General features: G+C 37.7%; 1 protein-coding gene across 2 annotated transcripts in view; it reads left to right on the top strand.

Moving 5' to 3' along the window:
- The window catches only part of SLC44A5 (solute carrier family 44 member 5), a 403850-nt gene that overhangs the window by 263973 nt on the left and 117169 nt on the right, over positions 1–22708 (top strand). For both annotated transcript variants that reach the window (XM_059137458.1, XM_059137460.1), the window contains exon 5: positions 5230–5303. In XM_059137458.1, the coding sequence (XP_058993441.1) occupies positions 5230–5303 (74 nt within the window). The remainder of the gene's footprint in view (positions 1–5229; positions 5304–22708) is intronic.

The following is a 22708-nucleotide window of genomic DNA, read 5'->3' as shown; positions in this document are numbered from 1 at the left end:
ATTTATATATATATATATATCTACATTTATATATATATCTATATATCTATCTATCTATATATATATATATACCCTTAAACCATTGTGCTATCCAGGCACCCTGCCCCCTATTTTTAAGAAGGAGTTTCTGGGGCACCTGGGTGGCTCAGTGGGCTAAAGCCTCTGCCTTCAGCTCAGGTCATGATCCCAGCATCCTGGGATCGAGCCCCACATCGATCCCCCTCTCTCTGCTTCCCCCTCTCTCTCTGCCTGCCTCTCTGCCTACTGTGATCTCTGTCAAATAAATAAATAAAATCTTTTAAAAAAAAACAACAGAAGGAGTTTCTAAAATAACAAAGAGTGGTCCAGGTGAAAAAACGCGGGGGTAGCTGGCTTGCTGATTTCAGGGCTGCTAGGTTGGTCTAGGGTGCAGCTGGGGCCATCAAGTGGCACCCATGAGGGGGAGGGCTCAGCTTGCATGTGGAAGGCCCTCACCGACTTCTAGTGCTCCTCAGCGGGAAAGTGAGCACGCCAAGTTGCTTCATGGAGAGCTGAGAGACCCAAGTTTCTTACCCCCATCTCCACATCAGGGCCAGGCCCTTTTCCTGGGGAGAGTTAGAAGTCACTTCATGTCTGGCTATAAAGATAAATAAAGAGAAAGAGAATCTGGACCACTGCCCTTTGGGAACATAGCACTAGTTTGGACCATGACTCTGCACAAAGACCAGAAAAGTATATGGGACCTTAAACTCACCTTCCTTACTTGTATCAAATGACAACTAGTTGACTGATCTTTCATCCCTTTGCTTTTGATAGGGGAAAATTAACTGGTCTGGCTAGAGGGTATGGTCTACTTTCTCCAAAGCAATGTACCAGAAAAGCAAAGCAGATTTGAATACATTATCCTCCCTGGTCCACGAATATAATCCCCAAACACCTCAAAGTGTGAATTATTGAGAAATGCTATCCCACCATGGTGGGAGACTGCTGGGGGATAGTTGTGTGGGCATGGAGTAGTCCCTGGTGCTGTAGCCTATACCTGGCACCAGGAGAGGGAGAGATAGAGAGAGAGAGAGAGAGAGGGAGGGAGAGAGAGAAACCATAGTGTAAAACCCCATATGGAACCAAAATTCCAGGTGATGCCCATTCATCAGTGCTAGTAGCTGAGGAGTAAGGGTTTTAGTTTTTAAAAATTTCCTTTTGGGCTCTGCTGCTTTCTATGTGCCCTGTCCTTTGAGATTGGCAAGTTTTTTCCAGTCATTGCTAGTATATGTTTACCTCTCCTTGTGCTTGCTACATAATGTCACAAATACATAACATTATAATACTATGTAACATTAGATTATTATAAATAAGAATTATATAATTATATAATATATAATTTTATATAATTATATAAAACATATAATTATATATAGTATATAATTATTGGTATAAACATATTATAGGAATAAACATATTATAAGTATATAATTATAGGATGCTGGCTAATCTGGTTCTTCTGGTCACACCTGATCTTCCTCTTCTTGGTGGTTCTGATTAAACAGAAGGGCTTTAACAACTTCAAAATTTCTAATTAAGGCACACCAGTGTTCTAGTTTTCTCTCCTTTAGTTCTTTACCCACAGACATTTCTTACTAGATTTCCCCTATTTAACTACTGCTGTCAATTTAACAACCTCCTGGTAGGATGAGAACCTGATTTTGAATAGGGTCTGTCAGAATGCATGTGAACCAGATACTCTTCCTCACCTCCAAGCAGGTTTTTGCTTTTCAATGATTTTTAACCAAAGAAAGCTAGAGCACCTGTTTTCTTCTCTTATTATTATTATTATTATTATTATCATTATCACAATTCTTTAAGTGAAATTTAAAATTCCTGGGTTGAAATTGGATTTAAGCAAATGATAGTTTGTGGATTGAGCGTGATTAACTTTCTCCATGAATGATTCATTTCCTATTGTGGGATAGAGTAATCGGGATATGGGTGACATTTTAGATATGGTCAATTTGAGGCTTTACAGAAAACTGAAATAATATTAGAACAACTGCTAAATGAAACGGTTAAGAATTGGAGATCTAGATATTTGTTCTACTTTACCCTCTATCTACTTCTCTCTCATGGACCTTAAATAAGTCAAATCACCTTACTACCCCCTAAAAACCCAAAGGTATTCTTAAGAAACTCACAAGGTATGTGAAAGCAGTAAAGGTATAGCTGGGCTTTATCAGTGGAAGGTATTACTGTGTCTGTTACTGTACAGTTATTATTCATTATTATTCCTACTACCATCACAAAAAATAGTGTGTAACTTCCACCAGCCTGCACTAAAACATTAGAGGATATATCCTTATGCTCTCAGGAACAAAGAAGTTTTTGCTATGAAAATTCTCATGTGCAACTTTTAATCCTGCCAAATAGTTTGATCTTTTTTCTTTACTAATAAATTTTTCATTACATTTCAAATAGAGATTTGTGGGATTATTTCTCATGTTCAAGATACAGTTTTGGCCTTCCAAACCACTTACCAGCTGAACAAGATATAATATTAGGGTTAGGAAATTAATTGAAAGCTTTGAGTATCCCTGCTGGATCTTTTTTTTTTTTTTTTAAGATTCGATTTATTTATTTGACAGGCAGAGATCACAAGTAGGCACAAAAACAGGCAGAGAGAAAGGAGGAAGCAGGCTCCCTGCTGAGCAGACAGCCCGAGGCAGGGCTTGATCCCAGGAATCATGACCTGAGTTGAAGGCAGAGGCCCTAACCCACTGAGCCACCCAGGTGCCCAAAATTCAATATCTTTTTTTAAAAAAAATATTTTATTTGTTTATTTATTTGACAGAGAGAGAGAGATCCCAAGTAGACAGGCAGGCAGAGAGAGAGGGGGAAGCAGGCGCCCTGCTGAGCAGAGAGCCTGAATCCCTGCTGGATCTGAGCTTGATTTGTTATCCTTTACAAATCAATGAGTCTCTATCAAGCCAGTTTTTCTCTAAACCAAGTCTGACAATATCTAGTTTATGAAATGGCTGGGAAAATTACAGTTTTGAGCCATTTCATTTTTTAATGCATTATATACATTATTGTGAGTTTGGTTGCAAATCTACCCCCTATACAAGTTTATGTAGTCAGTCCTTTACTTAATAAATAGTACCCTTTTTTAAGAGAAGGAGAGAGGTGGGGGAGTGGGAGAGAGAGAGAGGGAGAGAACCTTAAGAAGGTACCATGCCTACTCTGTTCCACTGGTCTATGTGTCTGTTTTTATGCCAGTACCATGCTGTCTTGGTGATCACAGCTTTGTAGTAAAGCTTGAAATCAGGTAACATGATGCCCCCAACTCTATGGTCAAATAATATTCGACAAAACAGGAAAAAATATACAGTGGAAAAAAGACAGTCTCTTCAATAAATGGTGCTGGGAAAACTGGGCAGCTATATGTAGAAGAATGAAACTCGACCATTCTCTTACACTGTACACAAAGATAAACTCAAAATGGATAAAAGACCTCAATGTGAGACAGGAATCCATCAGAATCCCAGAGGAGAACATAGGCAGTAATCCCTTCGATATCAGCCACAGCAACTTCTTTCAAAATGTTTATAAAAAATAAAAAATTTAAAAAAAAAATATTTCTCCAAAGGCAAAGGAAAGAAAAGCGAAAATGCACTTTGGGACTTCATCAAAATCAAAAGCTTCTGCACAGCCAAGGAAACAGTCAAGAAAACAAAGAGGCAACCTACGGAATGGGAGAAGATATTTGCAAATGACAGTACAGACAAAAGGTTGATATCCAGGATCTATAATGAAATCCTCAAACTCAACACACACAAAACAGAAAATCATATCAAAAATGGGCAGAAGATATGGACAGACACTTCTCCAAAAAATACATACAAATGGCTCTCAGACACATGTAAAAATGTTCATCATCACTAGCCATCAGGGAGATTCAAATTAAAACTACATTGAGATATCACCTTACACCAGTTAGAATGGCCAAAATTAGCAAGACAGGAAACAACATGTGTTGGAGAGGATGTGGAGAAAGGGGAACCCTCTTACACTGTTGGTGGGAATGCAAGTTGGTGCAGCCTCTTTGGAGAATAGTGTGGAGATTCCTCAAGAAATTAAAAATAGAACTTCCCTATGACCCTGCCATTGCACTACTGGGTATTTACCCCAGAGATACAGATGTAGTGAAAAGAAGGGCCATCTGTACCCCAATGTTTATAGCAGCAATGGCCAAACTGTGGAAAGAACCAAGATGCCCTTCAACGGATGAATGGATGAGGAAGATGTGGTCCATATACACTATGGAGTATTATGCCTCCATCAGAAAGGATGAATACCCAACTTTTGTAGCAACATGGACGGGACTGGAAGAGATTATGCTGAGTGAAATAAGTCAAGCAGAGAGATTCATTTATCATATGGTTTCACTTATTTGTGGAGCATAACAAAAAGCATGGAGGACATGGGGAGTTAGAGAGAAGGGGGTTGGGGTAAATTGGAAGGGGAGGTGAATTATGAGAGACTATGGACTCTGAAAAACAATCTGAGGGGTTTGAAGTGGCGGGGGGTTGGGAGGTCGGGGTACCAGGTGGTGGGTATTATAGAGGGCACGGATTACATGGAGCACTGGGTGTGGTGAAAAAATAATGATACTGTTATGCTGAAAACAAACAAACAAACAAATAAATAAATAAGAAGTTTCCATGCCCAGCCTGGGCTTTGATCTCACAACCTGAGATTATGGCCTGAGCAGAAATCAAGAGTTGAATGCTTAACTGACTGAATCATATAGGTGCCCCAATAAGTAGTACCCTATAAATGTGTATGTAGAAAGATAATGGGGGGGGGGAGAAGTGGAAACTGGCTTTTATTTTTTTTTAACTATACCATACAGTGGGGAGGCACAATGAGGAAAACCATAAAATCAAATAAATTACCACTTCATATAAAAAAAAAATTACTTGATATTGCTAGACTTGTCTCTAAAAACATCATACAAATAAAGAACCAAAAGAAAATAAATACTAAGAATTCTGAGGGAGCTCCTTTAATCCTGGAACTGTGACCATTCCATCACTGCTAAATCTCTGATTACAGGAATACATCTGATACACCTTTTGGAAATACTGGATATGAAATGGCATAATTACTATTACTACTTTTCCCCCTTTCCTATATTTGTTTACTAGGTAAGATGCTGTTCTGGGCCCCTTTTAATTCTGTATTTTTTTCTGTCTTTAGGAATTGTACAGATGTCCTGTGCTGTATCATCTTCATACTGTTTATCATTGCCTACATTCTTTTAGGACTCGTGGGTGAGTAAATACAGGTATAGGAGAGATTTAAAATTTGCTAATGGAATAACAACTAAGTCAATGTCACATTTTTAATATTAATCATTTTCTTCCCCAAACCTTGTTATTATTGATTATTGTCTCTTCTAGAATGACTGTGCCTCACCGGTACTCATTGGGTAGCAGACTCAAACAATAATAAAAAGTAGTTTATTCAAAGGCAAGTCCATATTACTTAAGTAGCTACAATTATAAAGAAGGAAGAAAAATATCTTACGGTTTTGGGGCACCTGGGTGACTCAGTTGGTTAAGTGTCTGCCTTCATGATCATGCCTTGGGTAATGATCCAGGGTCCTAAGATCATGGTCCCACTCAGCAGGGAGCTTGCTTCTCCCTCTCCCTCTGCTCTCTCAAATAGATAAATAAAATCTTTAAAAAACCCCAAAACTTATGGTTTCTTATTAATCATTTTTACTCATGAAATTCTCTTAAGCAGCTAATTATGTTCACGTTGCTATTTACTAGTATGCACTAAGGTCTAGATTAGTTTAGGTAATATATAAACTTTTTTATAAGCAAATGAAAAAGAAGGAATAATTATTAAGAATCTCACCACATTGTATATATACAATGGAATATTATACAGCCATCAAACCCCCGAAATCTTGACATTTGCAATGACGTGGATGGAAATAGAGGGTATTATGCTAAGCGCAATAAGTCAATCAGAAAGGGACGATTAACATATGTTCTCACTGATTTGAGGAATTTGAGAAACAAGACAGAGGATCATAAGAGAAGGGAGGGAAAAAATTAAACAAGATGAAACCAGAGAGGGAGCCAAACCTAAAGAGACTCTCAATCTCAGGAAACAAACTGAGGGTTCCTGGAGGTGAAGAGGGTAGGAGGGACGGGGTGACTGGGTGATAGACATTGGGGAGGGTATGTGCTAGGGTGAGTGCTGTGAATTGTACAGACTGTACCCTTGAGACAAATAATACATTTATGTTAATAAAAAAAAAAGAATTTCACCACATAATTCATTGATGTTTAAGAAGTCTTATTGTCTTTAACTATGAGGAAGGGATATTCTGTTATTTACTGTTAGGCTGAAGATTTTTCTTTGAAGGTGAAAATAAAGAGAAAAATGTACAAATTATTAACATTTTTAAAAACCTACCAAAGGGTAAGCAATAGTTTCTGTAAAAAAAAGTTTTCATAATTGCATGCGAATGTATCACTTTTCCCTTTGAGACCGAAGTCCTGTTCCTTAGATGCTGACTCAGGAAACTTTAACATATTATTATGAGAGCAGGGGTTAGAAAACCTCAGTAATTCTAGTACCAATAATGAATGGGCTGAAGTGTGTGGACAGAATGCATAAGCAGAAAGGAGGCTGTGCCTGCCAGAGGAACAGTGGAAAATCCTCTTCCCGGTTCTTCAGTTTTATCTCCCATTAGGAGAAGTACTTTGAGAATAGCAATTGGAAGTAATTTTCAAAAGATCACCTCATTAATACCATGCAAAAACTATGCAGAATTGGAGGATTCGAAAAAGTAAGGCAGTAAGAAAAGTAGGGAGGGAAGAATAAAGGAGAAGAAACCACAATACTAAATAATGTTCTCTAAGACCTTCTGAAGATTCCTTTGTTATATCTTCCAAGCATTTTAACTTCTCAACATTAAGGCAGTTGTAGCACAATACACAGTCTGTGTGTTGAATATTATAATATCATAAATTTTCTTATGCAGTTAAAAGAATTTTAGCTTCTCTAACTTTGGGACTCATCTCTAACTTTGGGACTCATCTTGCCTTAATTTTTTCTTTTTTGATTACTGTTACTTTTTGTCAGAGAACTGACATTGGTTGCATAAGAGAAAGAAGACTTAGAGTCAGGTTCTTCTAGGGTTTCCTTATATTACTTAGTGGATTTGGGCTACTTTCTTAACCTCGGTTTTCTCATGTGTGAAGTATATAAACACCATCTACTTTGCAGGGCTGCTGTGTGGAGTAAATGAAATGATATCCAGGTACACCAATAATACAAATTACTGGGCAGTATTTCATTTGCTATTATTGTGTAATCTAGGTGTTCTGAATTTTAATAAATTGCTTTTAAGTGTAATTTACTATATTGTTTCTATGGCAGCTCATAATTTGGGTTATTAAAGTTTGAATACACACAGGAACTTCATAAGGATCTCGTACTGTCTCCTCCATTTCTCAGGACAAAGTTGTAGCCCACAGAGAAATGTGTTCTGTCCTTATATAGAGCTGGAAAAGCCACTGTCACTCTCTTACCTGCTGACACAGTAGAGAAAAAAGATGGGAGTGTACCCCATCATCCCCTCTGGAGCAAGATAAGAATTTTGCTTCTTGGTTTAAGATCTCCAGATTTGGTTTATAAATATCATCATTCACATGAAGAAATTGAAGGATAAATGTTCCCTAAAGAAAAACTGTGTTCAGTATTGGATTTAGTGATTCTTCCAAATTAATCCTGATGCCACTGATTAAAATGAATGACTCATAAAATTTACTTTATATATATACATGCATATACACACACATTTATATATATACACATTTATTATATATATGCTTATATATATATATACACACACAGTTATATATATACATATTTACTCTATATATATACACTTGTCTCATTCCTGAACTACAGATAGCCTAAATAGTCCAAGATAAACTTTAGTCTTCAGTTATGTCCTGTGTTGGATTAAAAGAAGAATGAAGGTAAACGATTAGCAGAGATTACTAGGAGTGTGAAAAAGTTTTTGACAAGAATCTGTACTTCATCTGATGAGAGATGGTGCTAACTCAGTTTCACTGATGTGTATTATAAGTAGTGTGAAATCAATGAAAGGTAATCTTGCTTAAAGTGGCTCTCCTGCCTGCCACTCCTCAATGATTGCAAATCCAACAGGAAGAGAGGTACCCCAAGTCAGCACTACTTTATTTATTTATTGAAAAAGATATACGTGTTTTTATTTTATTTTCAAATTTTAACATCAGTATAGTTAACATACAGTGTTATTTTAGTTTCAGATGTACAATATAGTGATTCAACAAGGTCAGTACTACTTTTGCTGCTATTTTACTATCCCAGAAGGAGAAAGAAATGTTCTCTTCCCCAGCAACAGCCCAGCAATGACCACTGAGGGACAGTCATAACTCAGCCAATGAGAAACCACTATACTTCAAATTCCAGGTTACTCCAATTGACTTTTTTTTTTTTTTAATTATAGCCCTCTCAGCTTCCCTTTTCCTCTTCATAAAGCCGTGTTCATCATCTCCTTTGCTCAGTTTTGTTGTAGCTTGCTCTTGTTATTCCCGAGTTAAACCCATTTTTGCTGGTGAAACAACTGGCAGTTTTATTTTTAAGGTTCAAAGTACTTTGACATCTTTTGCTGTTTTGTTAGACCAGGGCCTTCCAAGGTATATCTTTTGTCCATTTCTTTTTATAAGAAGTTTTACCATGAAAAAGCCACGTTTCTTGCAAATTCTGCTGTGGGGGAAAAAAAAAAACCTGTTCTGTGCCCTTTATGTGGAATATGGCCAGCTAGGGTAACACTTGGATGCAACAAAGGCACTTGACATTCGGCTAATGAAAAGCAGAACTTCTGTTCAAGTGAGTAAAGTGGAGTCTGGATAGAAGATAATCATATCTTGAAAGATCAAACTAACGTTTATGATAATCGCTGCCTTTTGTCCCACTTCACTGACGGTTGCTATCCAATTATTGTACTAACTAGAAAAATGAATAGGAATATTTATCATGCAAATTGTCCTTTGTTATCCTTGTGCTAACATTATACAATAATAGCACAATTTTAACATTTAATAAATTTTTAGTTCTCCTCATATCCCTTTTAAAAGAATTTTAATTTCAGTATAGTTAACATACAGTGTTATATGAATTTCAGGTTTACAATGTAGTGATTCAGCAACTCTATACATGACTCAGTGCTTATAAGAAAAGTGGACTCTTCTTTATCCCCTTCACCTATTTCACCCATCACCCCACCCTCATTTGTCTCTATAGGTTAGAGTCTGTTTTTTGGTTTGTCTCTTCATTTTTCCTGTTTGTTTTGCTTCTGAAATTCTATGTGTGAGTGAAATCATTTGCATTTGCCCTATTTTTCTCATTTTTTTTTTAAATGTATTTCCAGTTGAGTATGTCAGTTCATTGTTGTATTTACATATAAAGCCCTTGGAGTTAGGGTCCAAAGTTTGTTTTTTGGTTGTGCTTTTCAGTCTTAGGAATAATTATTCCTATTAGTTGAAGTGATAGGACATTAATACAAAAGTAAAATAATGTAAACAAACTGAGAACTCTCACCGTGCTGTGAGAGGCCCAACCCACGTGGAGAAGCTCTGTGTGGGGGTCTGATCATCAGGCTCAGGTGAGCTCCCAGGAACAGTATTTACTATCCACTTCACAGGGTCTTCAGATGATTGAAGCCTCTGTCAACATGGGACTGCAAGGGCCCCGGCTGAGGCTTCTCCAGATTTCTGACTGTAAAATCACTAGCAGAATAAAATGGTTGTATTGAGCCAGGGGGTTTGGAGGTATAAAAATAAATAAAGAGAACAAAATTTTGTACCTGGAAGTGAGATGCTGCTTAACCAAACCTGAAACACAGGCATTGGTTTTTTTTTTTTTTTTTTTTTTTTTTTTTATAAACATATATTTTTATCCCTAGGGGTACAGGTCTGTGAATCACCAGGTTTACACACTTCACAGCACTCACCAAATCACATGCCCTCCCCAATGTCCATAATCCCAACCCCTTCTCCCAAACCCCCTCCCCCCGGCAACCCTCAGTTTGTTTTGTGAGATTAAGAGTCACTTATGGTTTGTCTCCCTCCCAATCCCATCTTGTTTCATTTATTCTTCTTCTACCCACTTAAGCCTCCATGTTGCATCACCACTTCCTCATATCAGGGAGATCATATGATAGTTGTCTTTCTCTGCTTGACTTATTTCGCTAAGCATGATACGCTCTAGTTCCATCCATGTTGTTGCAAATGGCAAGATTTCATTTCTTTTGAGGTTTTTAAGCCAGGGTATGTTCAGAAGCCCAATGAGTTTGAAGGAAACTATTAGAGTTTGAAAGAAAATGAGAAAAATGCAGTTAGAAACAGGAGAGGTCACTTTACTACATGGAAGCAGCAGTTTGGCAACACTGTTGCAGCTGGTAATGTAGGAAGTAGGAAATGTACCTAATGAATTCAGTGATCTAGCTGACTAGAGCGTGCCTATGAGAGGAAACAACCCTGAAGGGCCTGATCCACACCTGGCCCTGACTTGGGTGATGAGATCCAGACTTGGAACCAGAGCCTGATGCTTTAATTGGATGAGGCTTCTGGGGATCTTGGGAGAGTATAAACGTGTTTGATTGCAGAGAGAATGTAACAAATGTGTTGCTGGAGGCTGGACTAAGGTTGTTTTAACACATGGCTGTGACTTCTTTGCCCCTCTTTCTGCGGAGAAGTATGGAATCCCAAGCTTCACCAGCTTCACTTTGCTGGTGAAGCTTGGGATTCCTTCAATGGAGAAATGAACTAAGCCAAATAAGACTAGTTGGGACCTTGATGTGCAGGTGATTTATAGATTGGTGGCAAAGGATAAATGGAAGGCCATCATGGGTCCACTGCACTTTCCAATAGACTGAAAGTACCAAGTACAGAAAGGAGGAGGCTTTGCATAATTCAGTCTTTTTTTTTTTTTTTTAAGATTTTATTTATTTGACAGACAGAGATCACAAGTAGGCAGAGAGGCAGGCAGAGAGAGAGGGAGGAGGAAGCAGGCTCCCTCCTGAGCAGAGGGCCCGATGCGGGGCTGGATCCCAGGACCCTGGGATCATGACCTGAGCCGAAGGCAGAGGCTTTAACCCACTGAGCCACCCAGGCACCCCTGCATAATTCAGTCTTAAATCTGTCCTAGAATGAGGTAGAGAATAAACAAAGGAGTTAAATTAATAATTAAATGTGGTCAAACTTGACTCCATCATTTCTGGTGTTAGAGTATATGGGGTAACAATATGGCGTTATGTGTACTTTATATTCATTGCTTCAGGAAATCCAGCGTATCATTCTCTTCCCTAACTTGAACTACCCCAAATGCCAAGGAGGGTGGAGTCTTACTTCTGATGTCTAGGTGGAAAGAGAGACCTTAGTGTCTACTGGAGCACTGACATTTCTGTTGGTGCCGTTTGGTATCCTTTCTCAGTCAGTTGCTCATCTGGATCCTTCCACTACTGTAATGGTTTCCTATGCTAGGATCCAAAAATAGAGCCTATAGGTCTTTATGCAGTGCTCAGCCATTTCTCCCTGAAGCACTACTAGTGTCTGAATGCAGCCCCTACTCTTAGGCCCCAGTATTCAGCCTAGGGGACCAGCTCAGTCTCTGCCTTTATGGCAAGGTCCCTTTTGGAGTATTTGTATTCCTTTTGGCCTTCAGACTTGGTTCAGGGTCATTCTCACCTGTCCTAAATTGAATTCTCAGTAAGGTTTGAGTTCTTGTCCATTTCTCATGAAGAAAGTTGATCTTCCCCATCCCAAGGAATGCGGAACAAAAAGGAAAAAGCATGTTTTCATCACTGAGAAATCACTCAGGTGAGCTTCTGAAGAGCAGAGGTAATTCCAAGGTGACTTTGAGTCTGTCATACCCAGAAATAGTGAAGAGTCTATCTTACTAATAAATAAATGTAATGTAAATATGAATTACGCCTCACCAAGCATCCTGTTACAGTTTGTGATCTTGATGGTATGATCCTAATGTTCATGGGAAGGGGAAACCTGTGATGGACAGCGGCTCTGACAGGATACCCCACCATGCTTTTAGTCTACCCTAAAACTAAAACGTGCCTTCCTATCAGATCACAGCTTGGAAACATTGTTCTAGCAAGAAATTTGAAGAATTCTAGTTCTTTTATTTTTAAAATTGTTCTACTAAACTTCATCTTTTTTTTTTAAGGTTTTTGTTTTTCAGATGTTCATTCCAGTATAGTTAACATGCAGCGTTATATTAGTTTTGGGTAAACAAGATAGTGATTCAGCAACTCTATAAATGACTCAGTGCCCATTGTAAGTGTACTCTTAACCTCTTTCCTTTATTTCACCCATCTTCTCTCCAGTCTCCCCTCTGGTAACCATCAGATTGGTCTCTCTAGTTAAGTCTGTTTCTTGGTTGGTTTGTTTTTTTCTTAAATTCCCCACGAGAGAGGAAATCATATTTGTCTTTCTCTGACTGACTTAACTTCACTTAGTCTACTCTCAACACTCATGTTTTACAAATGGCAACATTTCATTTTTTTAATGGATGAGTAATATTCCATTTTGTGTGTGTAAGCATGCATGTGTATGCTTGTGCACGTGCACACACACACACACACACACACCCCACTTCATCCATTCATTCATGGACAGGCAGCTTCCATAATTTGGCTATTGGAAATAATGCTGCAATAAACATAGGGATGCATATATCTTTTCAAACAAGTGTTTTCATATTCTTTGAAATATGAAATATCCAGTTGTGGAATTACTGGATCATATGGTAATTCTATTTTTATTTTTTGTGTTACATACATACATACATACATACATTTCACAGTGACTGTACCAGTTTGCATACCCATGAACAGTGCATGAGGTTTCCTGTTTCTTCATATCCTGACCAAGAAACTTGTTGTTCCTTGTGTTTTTGATTTTAGCCATTCTGACAGGTATGAGGTGATATCTCATTGTGGTTTTGATTTGCATTTTTCCTGATGATTAGCAATATTCAGCATCCTTTCATGTGTCTGTTGGCCATCTGTATATCTTCTTTGGGGAAAAGTCTGTTCATGTCTTCTGCCCATTTTTAAAGTAGATTTTTTGGGGGGGGGTGTTGAGTTGTATGAGATCTTTATATATTTTGGATACTAACTCTTTTTTTAGATATGTCATTTGCAAATATCTTCTCCCATTCAGTAAGTTGCCTTTTAGTCTTGTTGAGTTTTTCCTTTGCTGTGCAGAAGCTTTTTATTTTGGTATAGTCCCAATAGTTTATTTTTGTTTTTATTTCCTTTAGGAGACATATCCAGGAAAATGTTGCTATGGCAATGTCAAAGAAATTACTGCTTGTGCTTTCTTCTAGGATTTTTACAGTTTCAGATTTCACATTTAGGTTCTTAATCCATTTTGAGTTTATTTTTGTGTATAGTGTAAGAAAGTGGTCCAATTTCATTCTTTCACATATGGCTAACCAGTCTTCCCAAGCTATCCATTGAAGAGACTGTCTTTTCCCATTGCAAATTCTTGCCTCCTTTGTCAAAGATTTGACCATGTAATCATGGACTTATTTCGGGGTGCTCTATTCTATTTCATTGATCTGTGTGCTTATTTTCATGCTAGTCTCATACTGTTTTTGATGCTACAGCTTTGTAGTATATATTGTAATCTGGGATTATGTTACCTCCAGTCTTTTCTTTTTCAAGATTGTTTTGGCCGTTGGGGGTCTTTTGTGGTTCTGTACAAATTTTAGGATTATTTGTTCCAGTTCTGGAAAAAAAAAATCTGTTGGTAGTTGTACAAGGATTGCATTAATCTGTAGATTGTTTAGGGTAGTATAGACATTTTAACAATATTTATTGTTCCAATCCATGAACATAGAATTTCTTTCCATTTGTACTATCTCCAGTTTCTTTCCTCAGTATTTAATAGTTTTCAGAGTATAGGTCTTTCACCTTTTTGGTTAAGCTTATTCCTAGGTATTTTATTATCTTTGGTGAAATTATAAATGGGATTGTTCTCTTAATTTCTCTTTACTTCATTATTTTTGTGTAGAAATGCAACAAATTTCCATATTGATTTTGTAACCCATGACCTTACTGAATTTATTAATCAATTCTAGTAGTTTTTGGTTCAGTCTTTATGGTTTGCTCTATTTATAGTATCATATCATCTGCAAATAGTGCCGCTTCCTTACCATATGGGACGTCTTTTATTCTTTGTCTGATTTCTGTGCTAGGAATTCTAGTACTATGTTGACTAAAAATGGTGAGTGGGCATCCTTGTCTTATTCCTGATGTTAGAGGAAAAGCTCTCGGTTTTTCAGCATTGAATTTGATGTTAGCTGTGGGTTTTTCATTTATGGTGTTTAGTACATTGAGGTATGTTCCCCCCACACCCAAACCTCTTTACATGAATGGGTGTTGGATGTATAACAACTTTTCTGCATCTATGGAAATGATCCTATGGATTTTTTCTTTTTTTTTTTTTAAAGATTTATTTTTATTTTTATTTATTTATTTGACAGACAGATCACAAGTAGGCAGAGAGAGAGAGGAGGAAGCAGGCTCCCCACTAAGCAGAGAGCCCGATGCAGGGCTCGATCCCAGGACCCTGAGATCATGACCCGAGCCGAAGGTAGAGGCTTTAACCCACTGAGCCACCCAGGCGCCCCTGGATTTTCTTTTCTTGATGTGTGTATGTATCATGTTGATTTATTTGCAAATAATGAGCCATACTGCATCCAAGGAACAAATCCTCTTTGATCATAGTGAATGACTTTTTAAAAATGTGTTGTTGGATTTAGTTTGCTAATTTTGCTAATTTTGTTGAGGATTTTGCATCTGTGTTCCTCAGAAATATTGGCTGATAGTTCTCTTTGTAGTGTCTTTGATTTTGTATCAGGATGAATCTGGTCTCATTGAATGAATTTTAGAAGCTTTTCTTCCTCTTCTATTTTTTGGAATAGTTTGAGAAGAATAAATATTGCCTCTTTAAATGTTTGGTAGAATTCACCTATGAAGCCATATGGTCTTGTACTTTTGTTTATTGGGAGGTTTTTGATTACTGATTCAGTTTCATTGATGGTAATCAGTCTATTCATATTTTATATTTCTTCCTGATTTAGTTTTGGGATATTATGTTTCTAGGAATTTATCCATTTCTTCTAGGTTGTCCAATTTGTAGATATATAGTTTTTCATAATATTTTCTTTTAATCATTTGCATTTCTGTGAGATTGTTTATTTCTTTTTCATTTCTGATTATGTTTAAGTCCTCCCTCTCTTTTCTCCTTTTTCTCCCCCCTCCCTCCCTTCCTTTGGATGAGTCTGGGTATAATCTTATCCATTTTGTTGATCTTTTCAAAGAACCAGCTCCTGGTTTTTCCTTCTGGCTTGGGGCTTTATTTTTCTTTTTCTGGCTCCTTTAGATGTAAGGTTAGGTTGTTTGAGACTTTTCTTTCTTCTGGAGGTAGGCTTGCATTGCTATAAACTTGCCTCTTAGAACAGTTTTGCTGCATCCCAAAGACTTTGAACCACTGGGTTTTCATCTGCATTCATCTTTGTGTATTGTTTGATGCCCTCTTTGACTTCTTGGTTGACCTGTTCATTGTTTAGTAGCATGTTATTTATCCTCTATGAATTTGTATTCTTTCCAGCTTTTTTCTTATGGTTGACTTCTAGTTCCACAGCATTGCTGTCGGAAAGAAGCATGTTATGACTTTGATCTTTTTGAATTTGTTGGAGATTGTTTTGTGGCCTAATATGTGATCTTTTCTGTAGAATGTTCCATATGTGCTTGAAAAGAATGTGTAGTCTGCTGTTTCAGGACAGACTGTTCTGATGTATCATTTAGATCCATCCATCATGTTCAATGTGCCATTCAAAGCCACTGTTTCCTGGCTGATTTTCTGTTTGGGTGATCTATCCATTGATATAAATGGGGTGTTAAAATCCCCTACTCTTATTATATTACTATTGTTAATTTTCTTTGTTATACGCTGCTCTGTGTACTTGGGTGTTCTCATGTTGGGTACATAAATATTTACAATTTTTCTATCTTTATGTTGGATTGTTACTTTTATGATTATATACTGTCTTCCTTTGTCTCTTGCTACAGTCTTTGTTTTAAAGTCTATTTTGTCTGATGTAAGAATTGCTACCCCAGCTTTCTTTTCACTATGGTTGCAAACGTAGTGATTGCATATGGTTGCATATTCAATGCTTCTTATCTCTTCACTTTTAATCTGCATGTGTGTTTAGGTCTGAAATGAGATGTAGGCAGTATATAAATGGGTCTTGCTTTTCTATCCATTTTGTCACCCTATGTCTTTTGATTAGAGCATTTAATCCATTTACATTCCAAGTAATTATTAGTAAGTATGTACTTATTGCCATTTTGCTACCTGCTTTATGGTTGTTTTTGTAGTTCTCTGTTCCCTCTCATACTCTCTTTCATGGTTTATTCGCTGTCTTTGGTGATCTACTTGGATTCCTTTCTATTTGGTTTTTGCTTCTCTACCAGAGGTTTTTATTTGTGGTTGCCATTAAGTTCATCTTATGCATATAGTAGTCTATATTAAATTAATGGCTTAAGTTTGAATCAATTATTTTCTCCTTTCCCGTGTCCCCCCCCCCACATTTTAGTTATATGATGTCATACTTTATATTCTTTAATTTTGTGAATCCCTTTACTGATTTTATAGGTATACTTAATTTTACTGCTTTTGTGCTTCCTACTTTTCTTGCTTCTGTTTATGGTCTTTCCTTTCCATTCATAGAGTCCCCTTTAATATTTCTTGTGGGGCTGGCTTAGTGGTCATGAATTTCTTAAACTGTTGTTTACCTAGGGAACTCTTTATCTCTCTTATTCTGAACGAATAAGAATTGATTATAATCCAATTAATTATAAGGCTAGCTGGATAGAGTATTCTTGGTTGCAGATCTTTTTTTTTTTTAGCATTTTGAATATATCACGGCACTCTCTTCTGGCCTGTAAAATTTCTGCTGAAAAATCAGCTGATAGACTTTTGAGGTTCCCCTAATATGTAATTGTCTTTTTTTCTCTTGAAACTTTTGATATTCTTTATCACTTTTTTTTTTGCCATTTTTCTTTCTTTTTTTTTTTTAAATTTTAAGATTTTATTTATTTGTTTGACAGAGAGACAGAGAGAATGAGAGAGAGAGAGCATGAATGGAGAAAGGTCGGGGGGAGAAGCAGACTCTCTGCTGAGCAGGGAGCCCAATGTGGGACTCACCCCGGGACTCCAGGATCATGACTTGAGCCGAAGGCAGTCGCTTAACCAACTGAGCCATCCAGGTGCCCCTTTTCTTTTGCCATTTTAATTACTATGTGTCCTAGTGTGGATCTCCTTGGGTTGATTTACTTGGGGCTTCTCTGCCTCTTGCATCTGGATTTCTGCTCTCTTTCCCAGATTTGGGAAGTTTTCACCTATTTCCTCAAGTAAATTTTCTGCCCCCCTTTCTGTCTCTTCTCTTTCTGGGGTCCATATAATATAAATATTATTTTTGGTGGTGTCACTAAGTTCCCCAAGTCTATTTTCATTTTTTTTTCTCTCTCTCTCTCCTATTCAGTCAGATTGCTTTCCATTACTCTGTCCTCCAGGTCACCCATCTGTTTCTCTGCTTCCTCTAGTTCTACTATTTATTCTATCTCTATATTTTAAAATTTAACTATTGTTTCTTTGTCTCTGATTGGTTATGTTTTCTGTCTCTTTGTTGAAGGTCTTACTGAGGTCTTTTCTCAAGCCCATTGTGCATTTTTGTGACCATTACTTTAAATTCTCAATCAGGCATATATAATTATCCCTATTACATGTGGGTCTTTTCTCACATCCACTGAGCATTTTTGTGACCATTACTTTAAACTCTCTATCAGGTGTATATATTAATTATCTCCATTACATTTAGCTCTCTGGCTATGATTTTTTTCCTGTTGCTTTAATTGGGACAAATTCTGCTGTCTTCTCATTTTATGTAATTCCATGTCTGTTTCTATGTGTTAGGAAAGTCAGCTATGTCTCCTACTGTTGACAGCCATGGCCTTATCAAAAAGAGGTCCTATAGTGCCTTGCAGTGTGATGTCCCTTGTTCACCAGAACCATGCTTCAAGGGCATCTTCTGTGTGTGTTGCATGCACCCTACTATTGTGGCTGAGCTACATTTACCTGTAGGCTTCTTGTCTGAAATGGCTCTTTGTTGTGACCAGCATTTGGTACCTGTGTTGTTAATGGGCCATTCTGGAACTCAACTGCTTGAGTTGAGTTAGACCAGGTGTTTGCTGGAGTTGAGGTAGCAGCAAACTGCAGTGTGCTTTTCTTGTATTGTCCCCTGAGAAGTTTTTATTAATGGGGCGGGGGAGGCTGCAGTCAGATCAGATATCTTTTCCCAGCCCCCTACTGGAGCCCCAGTCAGTCTGGTGCTTGTGGTTATCTTTCCCTCTTCCTGGTTTAGAGACTCTTTAAATTGTAATGGCCTCTGTCAGGGCTGCTTGCACACTGCCAGGTTTGTGGCCAGATGTTCTCTGGCTAAGGGTATTTGGGAAAGTACAGGTCCACAGGTGAATGTGGGGACAAAGCATGTGGTGCCAGCAATGTCCTCACTGGTCTACTTCTGGAGTGGACCAGCAACTGCCAGGGAGAATTTCTGTAGAGGCCAAAGAGGATGGAGGGTACAGATCTATAGAAACCCACAGGGGTGGGCACACTGTTACCAGTTTAGGTGAAATGTTCAGGCTGCACTGGTTCCTGCAGGTGTCTCTGTATTTAGGTTGGCAGTGGAGGAGGAAAATGGCACCTGCCAGTTCCTTTGTTCTTGAAGTATCCCAAAGATCCCTGCCCCTCCAGCACAAGCTCTAAGATCAGTAAATACATCTCCATTTCCTAGGCCCCAGGCATTTTATAAAAAATGCTGCTTCTAGGGGCACCTGGCTGATTTAGTTGATAGAGTATACAACTCTTGATCTCTAGGCTCTGAGTTCAAGCCCCACATTGGGTATAGTTATTACTGAAAAACAAAAATCTTACAACATAGATGCAGCACTTCTTTATTTTTTTAATTTAAATCTCAGTAGGGTTGTTTGTTGTGCTGTCTCTTAAACGGTGGGAAGGGCCACCTTCTAAAACAGAGTTTTGTGTTTTGTGGCCCTTCAGCTTTCCTAGAACCAAGTTGCTGATTTTAAATTTCCAGGTGTTAAGCCCCATGATTATAAGAACTTGCAAAGTTAGGCCCCTTTGGTGTTCAAAGCCAAATATTATGGGTATTTGTATTCCAAGTGCAGACCCCCTACCTGGGAGTGCAAGTTTCTGTTTCTTTTCCCTCCTTGTGCCTGTGACATCCCTTTCTTCTGTGGGCAGTCCTGTTGGTCCATTTAGCTCCCAGCTGCATTTCTACCCTTCTTACCCTCTGGATGTGGTCTCTTCTCTATATGTAGTTGTGGAGAGTCCATTCTTCCAGTTCCTGGGTTGTTTTCTGGATGTTTACACTGTTGTGGATGTTATCTAGTTGTATACATGGGACGAGGTGAGTTTAGGGTCCCCCCCATTCTTTTTCCCAAAAGTCAAGTAATCTTTTATTAGGAAAAAGTTATTATATTTATAATTAACCAAAAACCAGTTTTAAATGTCTTTTTTCATTATCTTTACAAATATATAAATATTTTGTAAATCAAATTAGATACCCACACTTCCTCTTGTTTAGGAATCCTTCATTTTAAGAAAGATAGCACCTAGTTTTGTTACTTGAACAGATTTTTTTTAGTGTTTTGGTAAGACTTTTTTGCATTTGTTATATTTTGCTGAATGCGTGCATTCTTGATCTTTCTAAGTAGAATATTGTTAGCATGAGAGAGACTGATTTGTGCTCAAGGACATGACCTGAAGCTCACCATTGGGTGGAAGAGGCCACCTGTGAAATGGTAGACAACATTTTTCTTATCCAGGCAACTGAATATCGGCCTGCTTCCAAAAATGTTTCTACAGCAGAAGTGTCATCAACACAGATTTTCAAATTCGGTATCATGTGTCCTATTATCTGCTTCATTGCATTTGTAAATTGCTTGTGTTAAAAAGCCATAAGCACAATTTGGCAGGCCTGTTTCTCACATATTAAGACAGTTAAAATGTACCTTTAAGGGATACAGAATAATGATTTGAAAGCCAACATTCCCAACCAGCAAGTGTTTAGGGAATGCCTTAGCTGCCCCAAACAGATTTGTAGTTAATTTTTAAGTGTCAGTGCAAGCAGTTGGTCTAATCACGTTTTCTCCTTGACAGAGGGCTTTTTAATGGCTGCAAGTTCTGACTCAACTCTAGAGCACAACAGGCACATGCTTTGCAAATGTTGAAAATGAAAGATAATACTAGATAATAATGCTTGCTCCTGGTACTTCAGTAACATGCATATCCTTGATAGGAGTGAAAGGATAATTTACTTGCATAAAGCTTTTACCTATCTCTTACCAGTCTTCGTTTATCTGCTATGAATTACCCAAATAGGAGTGCTTCACAAATAACTTCTCTGTCTCTATATGCAACACACACACACACACACACACACACGCACACACACGAATGTACCAGTTTTGCTTAAAGTGGTCCTTCAAAGTTATTTCTAAAGCCGAAAATTAAAGGGAGTAGGCAATTGATCTAGATTTGTATCAATTGCTATGTCACTTTGTCATTTAGTTTTATTCACCAATACAACCCAGAGAGTTTAATTCTAGAGCCTGTGCTCTTAACCACCATACTATAGTGACTTTTATTTAATGAAGAAGAAGATAAGGAATCTTTTAAGTAAGAAAGGGGACTGACTGACCAGAACCCCATGATAGTCTCCTAATGCTTTTCTCTCTCTCCTTCTCTTCCTCTCCTAATTTCACACACATAGAGTTGGGCTTAAAACAGCAAGTGTCAGAGGAGTAAGTGGAAAGCAGGTATTCTTCTGCAAGCAAAAGCCATGAATAATCTAATAGCTTTGGTCTTAACACTATGGGACTGAGTGTGTGTTCACTTCACTGTGCTGTCATTGTCTACATTCCGTGGTTGTTTGCAAAATTAGCCTCTAATAAGTATGCACTAAAAAGGGAAGCACAGTCTTTATGCTAATAGACACTTACTAATATAGGCTTGATTTTTTTTTTTCTTTCAGTTAATGCTCATCCTATAGAGTAAATAAAATTATGTCAGACAGTATCTCATTCTTTGGGGGTTTTTGGCCAGGAAGACCTCAAATGATTTCATGGATCTTTCAAAAAAGATGTATTTATTAGTAGATATTAATGAATATTACATGGAGCATTTTCAGATGTAATAAATTACATCAATTTTCAGGAATGATGAGAGCTCTTCCTTCATATAAAACAAGGGGGTGTTGCCAATTATGGAACTACAATTAAGCAAACACCATGATGAGTGACACTGAATGTGTGGTGACCTTGAGGTTTTTCAAGGAAAATTTGAATAGGAAGAGAACAGAACTTCTGCTATGGATTGTATGCTGGCACTGATAAACATATTATGCTAGAACCATCTCTCTGTAGTTTATTATAGAAAATAACCTAGGATACTGCCTGTCTATTCACATCTGAACCATGAGTCAGCCTGTCTATGCACCACACTGCTTTCCTTTTCCATTGCAGTACCCATCATGCCCCACCCCTCCTAGGGACTTCATCCGTGTGTCCCTCTAATGGAAGCCTCCTTGTGCATCCGTTCATTTCTCAAGTCTCAGCTCCTGCATTACCTCTTTAAAGACATCATCCCTGACCTCTTTCATTTGGTCATTGGCTTCTATTAATCCTTCTCTTTGTACCATTTTTGCTCATTTGCATTGCTTGTCAGAATTGTAATTTTATGTTTGTGCAATTCATTCATTAAGATCTCTTTCCCCCAATAGACTTTAGGCTCAGAGAGCAAGGACCTTAGTGCTGACACATAGTGGGTACTCAAAAAATATCTGTAGAAAGAATGAAGAATGAATAAATTTCTGTCATTATTTCCAACTACTTCCTTACCTTTAAAAAAAAAAACCTCATTTTCCAATGTGAATCAAAACCTTTAAACAGGTTATGAATGTGATAGATTAACATTACCTAGAAAACTAGAAAAAGTATATTAAAGTAAACAGCATAGAGTCAGTCTTGCTAATGAAGAAAACAACAAAGATGTAAAAAGGTTTATTTAGTTTTTTGGATATTTGGTTGTTTTTCCATTTTCTTTCAATGCTTTGTCTATTTTTTTCCCAAAGATTTCTTAAAAATATGCATTTCCCACTTTTACCTCCTACTGTCACCCCTTCCATTTCAGACTCTGAAATTTAGAATGTGTGTCTTTCTTCTTTTGCTCTTTTCTCTTGCTCCTCTATGTGGCACTAAATTCTGACAAAAGAAAATCTGAAATCTTATACCTCTGGTTATTTTGTTTACTCTTTTGTTTTTAATAATGTTGTAAAGTTTTTTTAAAAGATTTTATTTATTTGACAGAGAGAGAGATCACAAGCAGGCAGAGAGGCAGGCGGGGAAGGGGGAAGCAGGCTCCCTGCTGAGCAGAGAGCCTGATGCAGGGCTTAATCCCAGGACCCTGAGATCATGACCTGAGCCGAAGGCAGAGAC

Source organism: Mustela lutreola, chromosome 10 (assembly GCF_030435805.1).
Source record: "Mustela lutreola isolate mMusLut2 chromosome 10, mMusLut2.pri, whole genome shotgun sequence".
Lineage (NCBI taxonomy): Eukaryota > Metazoa > Chordata > Mammalia > Carnivora > Mustelidae > Mustela > Mustela lutreola.
The sequence above is the reverse complement of the archived record's forward strand: the minus strand, read 5'-3'. Positions and strand labels throughout refer to the sequence as shown.